Raw genomic sequence first — 12,832 nt, 5'->3', positions numbered from 1 at the left:
GGAGATCCAACCAGTCCATCCTAAAGGAGATCAGTCCTGAATATTCACTGGAAGGACTGATGCTGAAGCTGAAGCTCCAATACTTTTGGCCATCTGATGCAAAGAACTGACTCATTGGAAAAGATGCTGATGCTGGGAAAGATTGAAGGCAGGAGCAGAAGGAGAGGACAGAAGATGAGATGGCTGGATGTTATCACTGACTCGATGGACATGAGTTTGAGCAAGCGCTAAGAGTTGGTGATGGACAGGGAAGCCTGGCATGCTGCAGTCCATGGGGTTAAAAAGAGTTGGACACGACTGAGTGAATGAACTGAACTGATTAACCTGAGATTTTAAGAAGAAAAATTTAGGAGAGAGAGGGATTATGTGATAAGTATTATAAAAATTGTATAACTACAAAGTATAAAAAAGAATTCAAAACCAGTAGAAAATGAGTTTTGTCAGGATTATCAGAGAATTGGGGGAATTATTACAAATAAGCAAAAAGCAAGTTAATAAGCTTTAATTGTATTTATTAAATTTTACTTGTTTTAGGGTTTTCTTCTTTAAAATATAAATGATTTTAATTCTTTCACTTGTTCCTTATAATCTATAAATAAGCAATTGTTTATATGATATACAACCTTTGTTAGTAATCTCAAATTGTAAGTGTGATTACAATAGAGTGTGATTCCAGAATAGTTTGCATATGTAAAATAATGGAATTCATGCATTTAAATAATAAATATATTTATTTGAAACAATCTACCTTTCCTTCATCCATTGGATTATCACTTATATGGACAACAGGCCCTGGGTGAGATTTAGATGACCTGAAAGAAAAAAAGTGAAGATTTTTTTTCTCAACCAAAAATTGCAATACAACTACAGATTCATTACAACAGAAATAATGACTGGAAAATAAAGATATATTTACAAAGGCTGAAAACATTTCAGTAAATGATTGCTATCTTTATTTTACTCAATTCTAGCCTCAATTGGGGTATGTCAATTCTACAGCTCATGTCAAAAATAAGAAAAGTTGCATTATGCTTAAAAAAAAAAAGTTCTACTAATATGTACTCAGAGAAAAAGAAGTCACACACTTTAGTCATTCAGCTAAACTGAGGCCTACAGAGTAGAAACGGATATGCAACATTTGCTCAAACTCACAATTCAATGGCTTTATTCCACATAATGACGTAGCCTGAGAGTGTGAAGGACTCCACATTGACAATATGTATGTTACCTCGTTCAGTGCCCACATAGAGCCACTTACTCTGGAAAGGCAGATGGCAAAATGTAACCCTGCAAAACAAAATATATCCAAAGGAAATTAGACAAATACCTGGCAAATTTTATTAACTGTATTAGAGGAGTAATACTGATATATACAATTTAGGAAACAAAAAAAGATACAACCATCATATTTACCTCACTGCAGTTAATATTCAATTATGCTAATTCTACTTTAATGTCAAATGTAAGTCATTACGAAAATAAATAGCAAAACAGAGAAAAGACGAGTTTTGACATTACTGTGTGTTTCATATCTGGCTATTTCAAACCCATTGTGTCACTTCAGGCACATCAAAAACTGAATCTGTAAAGCCACAAACTGAGCTAACACTCATCACTCCTAGGCACTACCATATTTCTCAGAAGTTACTAAACACACTAATCCATCTCAATACCTGTGCTGACTATTCCTTCCATGCAAAATGCTCCTCCTGCTCACAATTTTCTTCTGCTCAAGATCTTGTTAAAATACCACCTTCATTTAAATCGATATCCCAATACTGTGTATCTCTATCTGGCTTGCCTTATGAAACAGTCTACCTTTCTCACTAACTTGTAAGCCTCTGGAGGGCAAAGATCCTCTGTACTCAGGCTTAGAAAATGATATTGGAATATGCTCAAATGATCTCTTTCCAATGATGTAAGAGATATTCATTGACACATTATAAAAATTTACAGGCATGAATTAAAGTTTATATCATTCAAACAATTTCAAACATTTTCTAAATAAGATCAATTGATTACAAGGTAAAGAATGGAACCTACCTTGTCCTTTTTGTAGAACTTATTTTTAGTAAAACATAGTATGTTATGAAACCATATAAACTCATTTTTTTCAGATGTGTTGTGTCTTTCAAAATATACTATTTAAGATTTTAATGGAATAGCCCTTCAAATGATATACAATGAAGATAATCACTGCTGAACTCTTTAACTGACACTAAGCATTAGACAAGATACAACATACCAAACATTTGTTATTCCTATTAACATAATTTCATCACAGAGAAATTTCAAGATGAAAACACTTCAAATACATGCAACTCATGGTCTCACTATTTCCCAAAGGTAATAGATAATTACTTAAGGTTCATCATCTACATTTTTTGTTAAGTGTTTTATATGACAGCATGTCATCTTTCCAAAGGATTTATGTGTAAATTGAACAAAGCAAAGAAATGACTACTGAATCAAAAAAACACCTTATAGTATCTTATTACTTTTTGGGCTTCCTTGGTGGCTCAGACAGTAAACAATCTGCCTGCAATGTGGGGGACCTGGGTTTGATCCCTGGAATGGAAAGATCCCCTGGAGGAGGGTCTAGCAACCCACTCCAGTATTCTTGCCTGGAGAACCCCATGAACAGAGGACCCTGGTGGATTCCAGTCCATGGTGTTTCAAAGAGTTGGACATGACTTAGCAACTAAGCAGACACACATTACTCCACAAGGCAGTAAGTCCACAGTACTTTTACAAAAACTTAGGGCTATATGGGTTTCAGAATTTTCCACATTTTAGAAAGGTACATAATGAGTATTTTGTGTATTACCTAGTATGGTGGTATGTTAGTTGCTCAGTTGTATCAGGCTATTTGTGACCCCATAGGGTGTAGCCCACCAGGCTCCTCCGTCCAAGGTATTTTCCAGGCAAGATTACTGGAGTGGGTTGCCGTTTCCTTCTCCAGAGGATTTTCCTAGGTATGGTAGTACATGGGTGGTAAGTCATTTAGTCGTGTCTGATTCTTTGCAACCCCACAGACTGTAGCCTGCCAGGCTTCTCTGTTCATAGGATTCTCCAGAAAAGAACACTGGTGTGGGTTGCCATGCCCTTCTCCAGGGGATCTTCCTGGCTGAGGGATTGAACCCATGTCTCTTACATATCCTGCTCTGGCAGGCGGCTTCTTTATGTGGTAACATCTGGTGAACGCACTGACTATTTTTGAGGAATAATTTCTGGCAATTGTGTTTACTTGAGACATAATCATCATATGAAAGTAGTTTTGGGTGTACAACATAATACTTCAATATATGTATATATTATACAATGATCACCACAATAAATCTAGTTATCCTCCATAGATACAGGTATAGTAAGAATTTTTTTTCTGTGATGAGGACGTTTAATACCTACTCTCTCAGCAAAGTTCAAATATGTAACACTGTGTTATTACCTATAATCACTGGTGGTTTCTTAAAAAGCTAAATGTACACCCACCATATGAACCACCCATGCCATTCCTAGGTATTTAACCAGAAGAAGGAAAGCGTATGTACAGGTCTATACAAGACCTGTACACAAATGGTCACAGCAACTTTGCAAGAGCCCTAAAGTGAAAATAAACCAAAGGTCCTTCAACAGGTAAATGAACAAACTTATATACTTAGAATATTCAGTTCAGTTCAGTTGCTAGTCGCGTCCGACTCTTTGTGACCCCATGAATTGCAGCACGCCAAAGTAAGTAAAAATAAACCATACATGCAACAATACCAATTAATCTCAAAGTACTGAAGATGAGGGAAAACCAGACAAAAAAGATATACTAATGGTTCTGCATACAATTTATATGCAATGGAAAAATGCAAGCTAATCTACTGTAACAGAAAACAAGTCAGTGCTTGCCTGGAATTGTGCGGTAGGGACCAGCAACGGAAGACAGGAGGGATTACCACAGCAGACATTCTGGGATGACGGGCAGGTTCATTATTTTAATTATGGTGACAGTTTCATGAATGTACATATGTGTCAAAACTTATCAAACTGTACACTTTAAATGTGTGCAGTTTACTGTATGTCCATTATACTTAAATCAAACTTTTTAAAATAAATTTTTCAGAGCTGCGTGGTTTTAGGAATTAAGAAAACAAGACTGTGACTCTAATACAACTGCCTTGGTTTAACTTCTAGCTCCAACACTCACTAGCATGACCTTCAGGAACCCATTCAATCTCTTAGAGCTTTAGTGTCTAAGCAGCAGAGCCTCAGTGACAGGATCAAATAGACAAAGCATGGTAGATGCTTAAAATGGGCCTTGACATACGTAAGTGCTCAATAAATGTTAGTTAATTATTATAAAAAACTAAATACTACTCTACCAATTAAGTTATAGGCAAATTTTAACAACATGAAGAAAATAAATTACACTAATAGCATGCCAGGTACAAAATGAACAATGTGATAAATATAAACTAGCCCATTTGAAATGTACCCTAAAGTGAAACATGAGTATAGCTGAAACATCCTGAAAATTCAAAAATAATTTCAAAATAAGCAAAATCATGAGTTGGACCTTAAAAAAAAAAAAAAACAAACCCAGAAATATCCAACTTCCTGATCTGTACTGCTTTTTTGCAATTATCCATTATTCTTCAAAAAAGCAGTAGTTACTGGCTTAATACAATTACATGATCCACCTTTGATTTTAATACTAACAACATTATTTAAGTAATATGTTTACAAAGTTTAAACTTATCTCCTAAATGGTAGAGATTTTGGATATATCATACAATATATTCTGTTCCTAGCACAGCAACACCATACTACAGCTGTTTCTCAAATATTTAAAGTGAAGTCAGAACAAATTCTTTACTGTTCAGAAAGAAATCTAGAGTTTTTCCCTAGACTCAATTTTTCAATATTAGTTAACATAGTAAGGTTTTTTTTTCCTCCAGTCAACTATAAAACCAACTTACATTGCTGGGAAATTTTAAGCATCTTTATCTTTTAATCTTTACCCTATTTAATGTCTAACATTTTAAGAAGGAACTTAAAATGTTTACTTACTGATCTGGCACAAAGACTTTAATACTATCTCTAGAATGAGTCTTGTACACTTAAAAACAATATGAACCATAGGGGTATATTTGTACAATGCCCCACCAAATTTAAAACTTACTCTGTTCCAAAACTACCTTGATTATTTAAATCATTTGAGAAGGGGGAAAGTCGATTTTTTTTTTTTATCACAACTAACTTGATAATTTAACTAGCAAATTTTCATGAACATGTTGGATTAGGAATATAGTGAGAAAAATAAAATTCCATGTTGCAATCAAATAAAACAATACCACGCCATTGTTTTAGGGACAGGCCAATAAGAAAATATGGTTTCCTGAAATGCACTACTAAAATGAAGCAAGTCAATCAACATGCTTTACAAAGAAATGCAAGATTCTAAAATTTGGGGCAATTTAATTAGTCAGTTACCAAAATATGAAGCTGGTGGTTAACACAAACTGGACTTGACTTACTATAATGAGCTAGTGTCCTTTAAATTTGTTTTACAAACATGACCTTATTTCCTTGTTACAAAATAAGAATCTTAGTCTTCTCTGTTGGAAATTAAGATATATAACTAAGGAAGCTTTTTATTAAATAATTGGTGAGAAATATTAATTGGTTACTTAAAAAGAATAGCATGTATTGGCATACTGAAAACTATATGCACATATTATGTACATGTTTGATATGTACATTTAGAGAGAGATTTTTGCTATTTAATGAATCTAAGAAAGCAATGAGAAAGGTCAGTTTTCATTCCAATCCCAAAGAAGGGCAATGCTAAAAAATGTTCAAACTAACACACAATTGCACTCATTTCACACACTAGCAAAATAAAGCTCGAAATTCTCCAAGCCAGGCTTCAACAGTCTGTGAACCATGAACTTCCAGATGTTCAAGCTGGATTTAGAAAAGGCAGAGGAACAAGAGATCAAACTGCCAACACCTGCCGGATCATCGAAAAAGAAAATTCCAGAAAAACATTTACTTTTGCTTTATTGATTATGCAAAAGCCTTTGACTGTGCAGGTCACAACAAACTGCAGAAAATTCAAGAGAAGGGAATACCAGACCACCTTACCTGCCTCCTAGAAATCTGTATGCAGGTCAAGAAGCAACAGTTAGAACTGGACATGGAACAACAGACTGGTTCCAAATTGAGAAAGGAGTACATCAATGCTGTTTATTGTCACCCTGCTTATTTAACTTCTATGCTGAGTACATCATGCAAAATGCTGGGCTGGATGAAGCACAAGTTGGAATCAAGACTGCTGGGAGAAATATCAATAACCTCAGATACGCAGATGACACCACCCTTATGGCAGAAAGTGAAGAGGAACTGAAGAGCCTCTTGATGAAAGTGAAAGAGGAGAGTGAAAAAGCTGGCTTAAAACTCAACGTTCAAAAACTAAGATCATGGCATCTGGTCCCATCGCTTCATGGCAAACAGATGGGTAAACAATGAAAACAGTGACAGACTTTATTTTCTTGGGCTCCAAAATCACTGCAGATGGTGACTGAAGCCATGAAATTAAAAGACGCTCATTCCTTGGAAGAAAAGCTATGACCAAACTAGACAGCATATTAAAAAGCAGAGACATTACTTTGCCAACAAAAGTCCATCTAGTCAAAGCTATGGTTTTTCCAGTGGTCATGTATGGATGTGAGTGTTGGACCATGAAGAAAGTTGAGTGCTGAAGAATTGATGTTATTTATTTATTTATTTATTTTTAATTTATTTTTTTTACTTTACAGTTCTGTATTGGTTTTGGCATACACTGACATGAATCCACCACGGGTGTACATGCGTTCCCAAACATGAACCCCCCTCCCACCCCCCTCCCCACAACATATCTCTGGGTCATCCCCGCGTACCAGCCCCAAGCGTGCGGTATCCTGCATCGGACATAGACTGGCAATTCGATTCTTACATGATATTATACATGTTTCAATGCCATTCTCCCAAATCATCTCACCCTCTCCCTCTCCCACTGAGTCCAAAAGTCCGCTATACACATCTGTGTCTTTTTTGCTGTCCTGCATACAGGGTCATCATTGCCTAGATGTCCATCAGCAGATGAATGGATAAGAAAGCTGTGGTACATATACACAATGGAGTATTACTCAGCCGTTAAAAAGAATACATTTGAATCAGTTCTGATGAGATGGATGAAACTGGAGCCGATTATACAGAGTGAAGTAAGCCAGAAAGAAAAACACCAATACAGTATACTAACACATATATATGGAATTTAGAAAGATGGCAAGAATTGATGTTTTTGAACTGTGGTGTTGGAGAAGACTCTTGAAGAGTCCCCAGGACTGCAAGGAGATCCAACCAGTCCATCCTAAAGGAAATCAGTCCTGAATATTCACTGGAAGGACTGATGCTGAAGCTCCTATACTTTGGCCACCTGATATGGAGAACTGACTCATTGGAAAAGACCCCAATGCTGGGAAAGATTGAAGATGGGAGAAGGGGATGACAGAGGATGAGATCGTTGGATGGCATCACCAACTCAAGCGACACGAGTTTGAGCAAGGGAAGCATGGCGTGCTGCAGTGCATGAGGTTGCAGAGTTGGACACAACTGAGTGACTGGACTGAAGAAAACAATTCATGATGGAATCTAATTTTTTTTTCAGTAAAAGTAGTCATGAAACAAAGGAGACTGAAGAATCATTTCAAAAAGAGTTCTGATCAAAAGATGTGAAAAATACTGGAAATAAGGTTTCTACAATGAACCAAATATCACATATGGAAAATACTACAGTGATAGCTCCAGAAGATCTCATCTCCACCCACCACACGCTCTCTCTTGCATAATCTCCCCAACACTAATGCTAGGATTGGTAATGTGACTTGCACTGAGCAATGGAACATTAGTTGTTGTGCCACAAGCAGAGACTGAAAAGAACTTGCACATTAGGCCTTCCCTCTTCCTTACACTTTTGGAACCCAGATGCCATGTGATGAAACCCAGAAGAAACTCTTGGAGACAGTGGCCCAGTCCATAGCAAGCATCAACCATCAGACATGTGAGAAGACAAGCCTAGATCACCCAAGTCAGTAGAGCAACCACATGAGTGTGGTACATCGACTACAAGAGAAAACGACTCCTGCTAAGCCCGACTCAAGTGGCTGATGCAGAGAATGGTAAGCAAACAAAATAATCATTATTTTAGCCTCTTAAATTTTGGGATGTTTTGATATTCAGGAATAGATAATTGATCTATTACATAATATAATCTATTCAACTAAAATTTTTAGTTGAAAATGAAGTCACAAAACATGGGCAAACCAATTCTTAAAGGTCTAGAGTTATGTTAAAAGGGCCTCAGGAAAACTTTTTAGGAATGTAAGTGTATTTATCATGAAGCTAAAATATCACCTGTGATTAAAATCAAATTCATAACTATTTTTTTCATGTACTTTTATCATAAAGAATTTTTTTATCTTCAGGTGATAAACATCATAATAAATGACAGTGACTTCAATTTTTATTAATACCAGGAGACCAAGTTAAGTTTATGTGCTGACATTATTAAGGGAAAAGGTTATACCAAAAATAATTTATAATACTACATATAGTTGAGACCACATGGGAAACATTAAAACTCAGTAAACACTAATAAGGTTAAATAAGAATGGAATATTAACTTGAGGCTGAAAAGAAACTTTAAAATGAACAAGTTGAGCCAAAAAAATAAAAAGTGTGAATGAAACTAATACATTAGAAATACACAGATAATAAAGTTGAATTCCACTGTGTGTCACTAAATGGAGCTGTATTCTAACTCCCTATACTGAACTTACACATAAATATATTTAATGTACACAAAGTATTACTAGGAACACAACAATTTTTATATTTGCTTGAAGAACTTTAAAAAAATGTGCAATATGTTAACTGTTAGGGAGTGATACAAATATTCTATTCCTATCCTTAGCAGCAATCTGTCAAACACTATGTAGTCAATAAGCACTGTAAGGAAGATTTACTATTACCAATTTTCTTTTAACAGGAGAACACACACAGTCTCCTATATTGAAATTAACCACCCATAAAGAAGGGCATAATACACAGATGATTACAACTTTACAATTTAATCCACAGAAAGAAATATGAGCCAATAAACTCCTCTACATGCTTAGACCACCATTCGATCAGCCCAACATGACAAGAAATACGTCATCACTTTTACAGTCTTTGCAAATATCATACTATCATGCACCTAATACTCAATAAATATTCATTAAATGGACAAATGAACTATAAAAAGTTGTGAGAATTTATTGTTAGTTAACAAAACAATCAGATATTCTTGATTTAATCTCTCTCTAGCCTTGTGGCCTGGGCCTAATTTAAACCATTACCACTGATTGTTAAATCAATTCCAAGCTGCCCCAAGAGTTATCTTTTCAACGCCAAGAGAGGTCACAGACACCATTATCTTGCTTGAAAGACTCTAATGGCTTCCTATCTTCTACCATGATGCTTCTTAGGCAATATTTACTGACACTTTGTGGTATAAATGTTTGAGAAAGGAGGTTATAGTCTGGATTTGGTCAACTGCTACTCAGCATCCTCTTCATATCCTCCCTATAGGTCTTCTTGTCTTCGAGATGCTAGAAAGCTAAAACTTATATTTGCCAAACTCTCCTATAGCTGGAATTCTAGATGATATTATGTTTCTAGTAACTGAATGTGCTTAAGATTTGTAGGCAGAAGTAAGGTGAAGACCATTTTTCTGCTGTTGTTTCTGCTGACAAGAATGTTCATGGAAACCTGAGGGTAAGAGCAGTGGAAACCGAACACGGCATTCCAAGATCTGCTCCTGAGGTTTACAAGGCAAGAGGCAGCTGTATGGCAGTAATAGTAAGTTCTAAAACTTAACAGTTCCAGCACACTTCCAAACATACTATAAACAGTTATATCTTTAAATTCCTTTATGCTAAAAATATCTACAGTGCTTTCTGTTCCTATGTTGAACCCTGGCTAACACAGCAAAGAGATGTACCTAATCAGCTACTTATCTATATGATAAAGTGATACATACCTACATATGTACACATACATGATACATGTACATGATACACACAATCATAGTATCATATATGACATACAGATATACTATATGATCGTATAAAGTGATCAAAAAATACCTACTTAATAACATATCTTGTTCAGACAACATTATTCATTTAATGATTAAAAGTTGGAAAAAGGTTGAAAATAACTTTCTTATAATTGCACACAGCTTTTCAGGAAGTAGACCCTGTTCATCTTTCCAAAATTATCCTTTATGGATTATATACCTAACAATGTTTAACAAGATATAGTTCCTGAAACATGTGAGATTGCTTTATAAATCAGAACATCTGAACATTATGGAAATTCCCTTTCCCCTGTGCCATTGTAGAAATTTCCTACTAACGCTACAAATCTGTTCATATGGGCTCCTTTGTAATGCTTTATATAAAATTCCCCAAACATGGTGATACACCCCTTTTCTGGTTAATTTTAATCTTTATAATTTCATAAGAAAACTTCACTACATTTATATCACATTTTCCATTGCTTTGTAATTAGCTTTTCCATCTCCCTTAGACAATTATAACTTCCATGTCTCTCCAGAATTTATTATAGTATTTGCATGAGTCAGGATCTTGCTCATTGTTTATCAAGTGAATTAATGCAAAAGAAAATAAAAAAGCAAATGTTATTTGATATTTTTCTTAAATCAATTGTACCTTATACTGTCCTGTTATTAGATGAAAATTTAAGTTTGCATTAAAGACATGGAAATGTTCAAATATTCTCAAAACAGCAGAGTCAGCTGAAAGCAATTTATAAATCTGTCCAAAGGACTTCTTTTCTATTTGTAGTCCCACATATCTTTTCTGATAAACTGTCACAGCTACTTTAGAAAAATCTTCATCATATCTGTAACACAGAAGTAAAATGTAATAAAAGTTCCAAAAAATAAGCCTCAGAGATCTTTGAAGGCCATTTTACATTTGCATTGATTTACTATATTCTTTATCAATTGCATCTCAATTTTTACAAAACATTTAAGAACTTGGAAATATGTCCAAATAAATCATGCTATTAATAACACTTCCTGTGAAATGAGGCCTTAACATCATCAACAGATGTCAAAAAACTGAGCATCAGTAAGTAAAACAGTGACTATCATATAGGAAAACAGAGTATGTCAACTACAGAAATAACCAACATCTGAAAAACACTGTTCCTTGTTGTATGGAGGGTTTCTGGGTTTCTTACAGTTCTGTTTTTACTAGTATTACTCACCTTTAGGAATGAAGGTGTCAAAGTATTATTATATAACAAATGGTACGATAAACAAAAGCTATCTGGTACTCATGAGAAGAACCGGCTCATTGGAAAAGACCTTGATGCTGGGAAAGATTGGGGCAGGAGGAGAAGGAGGTGACAGAGGATGAGATGGTTGGATGACATCACCAACTCAATGGACAAGACTTTTAGGAAACTCTGGGAGATAGTGAAGGTCAGGAAAGCATGGCATGCTGCAGTCCTTGGGGTAGCAAAAAGTCGGACACAACTTAGTGAATGAACAACTCATGTGCAACTGAATTGTTAACTATACTTTTCCATTTCTATATTAGATTACTTAAAGAGTAAAGGGCATACTCTAAATATCTTGAGTCTATGGCTTGATTACTGAAGAAGTTTCTTTCTCTCTATATATATATATACACACACAAAAGTGCATAAATATTATACAGATATATATATGCATACACACATGTATAAATATTATTCTAGTTGTACATTTATGCAGACTTAAATCATTTGCCAACAAAGGTCTGTCTAGTCAAGGCTATGGTTTTTCCAGTAGTCATGTATGGATGTGAGAGTTGGACTGTGAAGAAAGCTGAGTGCCGAAGAATTGATGCTTTTGAACTGTGGTGTTGGAGAAGACTCTTGAGAGTCCCTTGGACTGCAAGGAGATCCAACCAGTCCATTCTAAAGCAAATAAGTTCTGAATATTCACTGGAAGGACTGATGCTAAAGCTGAAACTCCAGTACTTTGGCCACCTCATGTGGAGTTGACATTGGAAAAGACTCTGACGCTGGGAGGGACTGGAGGCAGGAGATGGGGACGACAGAGGATGAGATGGCTGGATGGCATCAGCGACTCGATGGACGTGAGTCTGAGTGAACTCCGGGAGTTGGTGATGGACAGGGAGGCCTGGCGTGCTGCAATTCATGGGGTTGCAAAGAGTCGGACACGACTGAGCGACTGAACTGAACTGAAATCATTTAATAGTTTTTTATTATGTTCATCTTCTCTAAAATTTAGTCTCTCTGTAAGTCATAGTAATAGCCTGGAACTGCATACTCTTCCGTATTTTTGCTCCACATTCATAATATACATATAAGACAACATGAATTTGGAGTGGGGAGGGAGTCATTGTTTTTAAAAAGAGTACTGTACAAATTGTTCTGAATTTCCTGTTCTTCTCCATCAGTACCTGGTGAATGAGGTTTGTCTTTTAACTTTATAGTGAGTGTGTTGTACAGAACTTTTAATCCTTTCATTTTTAGCTTGTGTTTTTTATTTATGCTATTTAAGCACACCTTGCTCAGGTCTTACAGATACTCCCTGTCATTTTCTTTTAAGTTTTACATTTTCTTTGTTCATTTTGCATTTAGGTTTTTAACTGGCATGCAATTTATTTTAGTCACGAAGTAGGAACCACTTTTCCCCATTTAGATAAAAGCCGTCACA

At 35.5% G+C, this 12,832-nt stretch overlaps 1 protein-coding gene across 2 annotated transcripts in view; it reads right to left on the bottom strand.

The window, feature by feature from the left end:
- Positions 1 to 12,832, bottom strand: part of STXBP5 (syntaxin binding protein 5) — a 167,640-nt gene that overhangs the window by 116,218 nt on the left and 38,590 nt on the right. For both annotated transcript variants that reach the window (XM_040238645.1, XM_040238646.1), the window contains exons 5-6: positions 1,153 to 1,287; positions 749 to 812 (exon numbers count right to left, since the gene is read on the bottom strand). In XM_040238645.1, coding sequence (XP_040094579.1) covers positions 749 to 812; positions 1,153 to 1,287 — 199 coding nt within the window. The remainder of the gene's footprint in view (positions 1 to 748; positions 813 to 1,152; positions 1,288 to 12,832) is intronic.

Source organism: Oryx dammah, unplaced genomic scaffold, assembly GCF_014754425.2.
Source record: "Oryx dammah isolate SB20612 unplaced genomic scaffold, SCBI_Odam_1.1 HiC_scaffold_4, whole genome shotgun sequence".
NCBI classification, from domain to species: domain Eukaryota; kingdom Metazoa; phylum Chordata; class Mammalia; order Artiodactyla; family Bovidae; genus Oryx; species Oryx dammah.
This window is presented reverse-complemented; position numbering and strand designations above follow the sequence as displayed.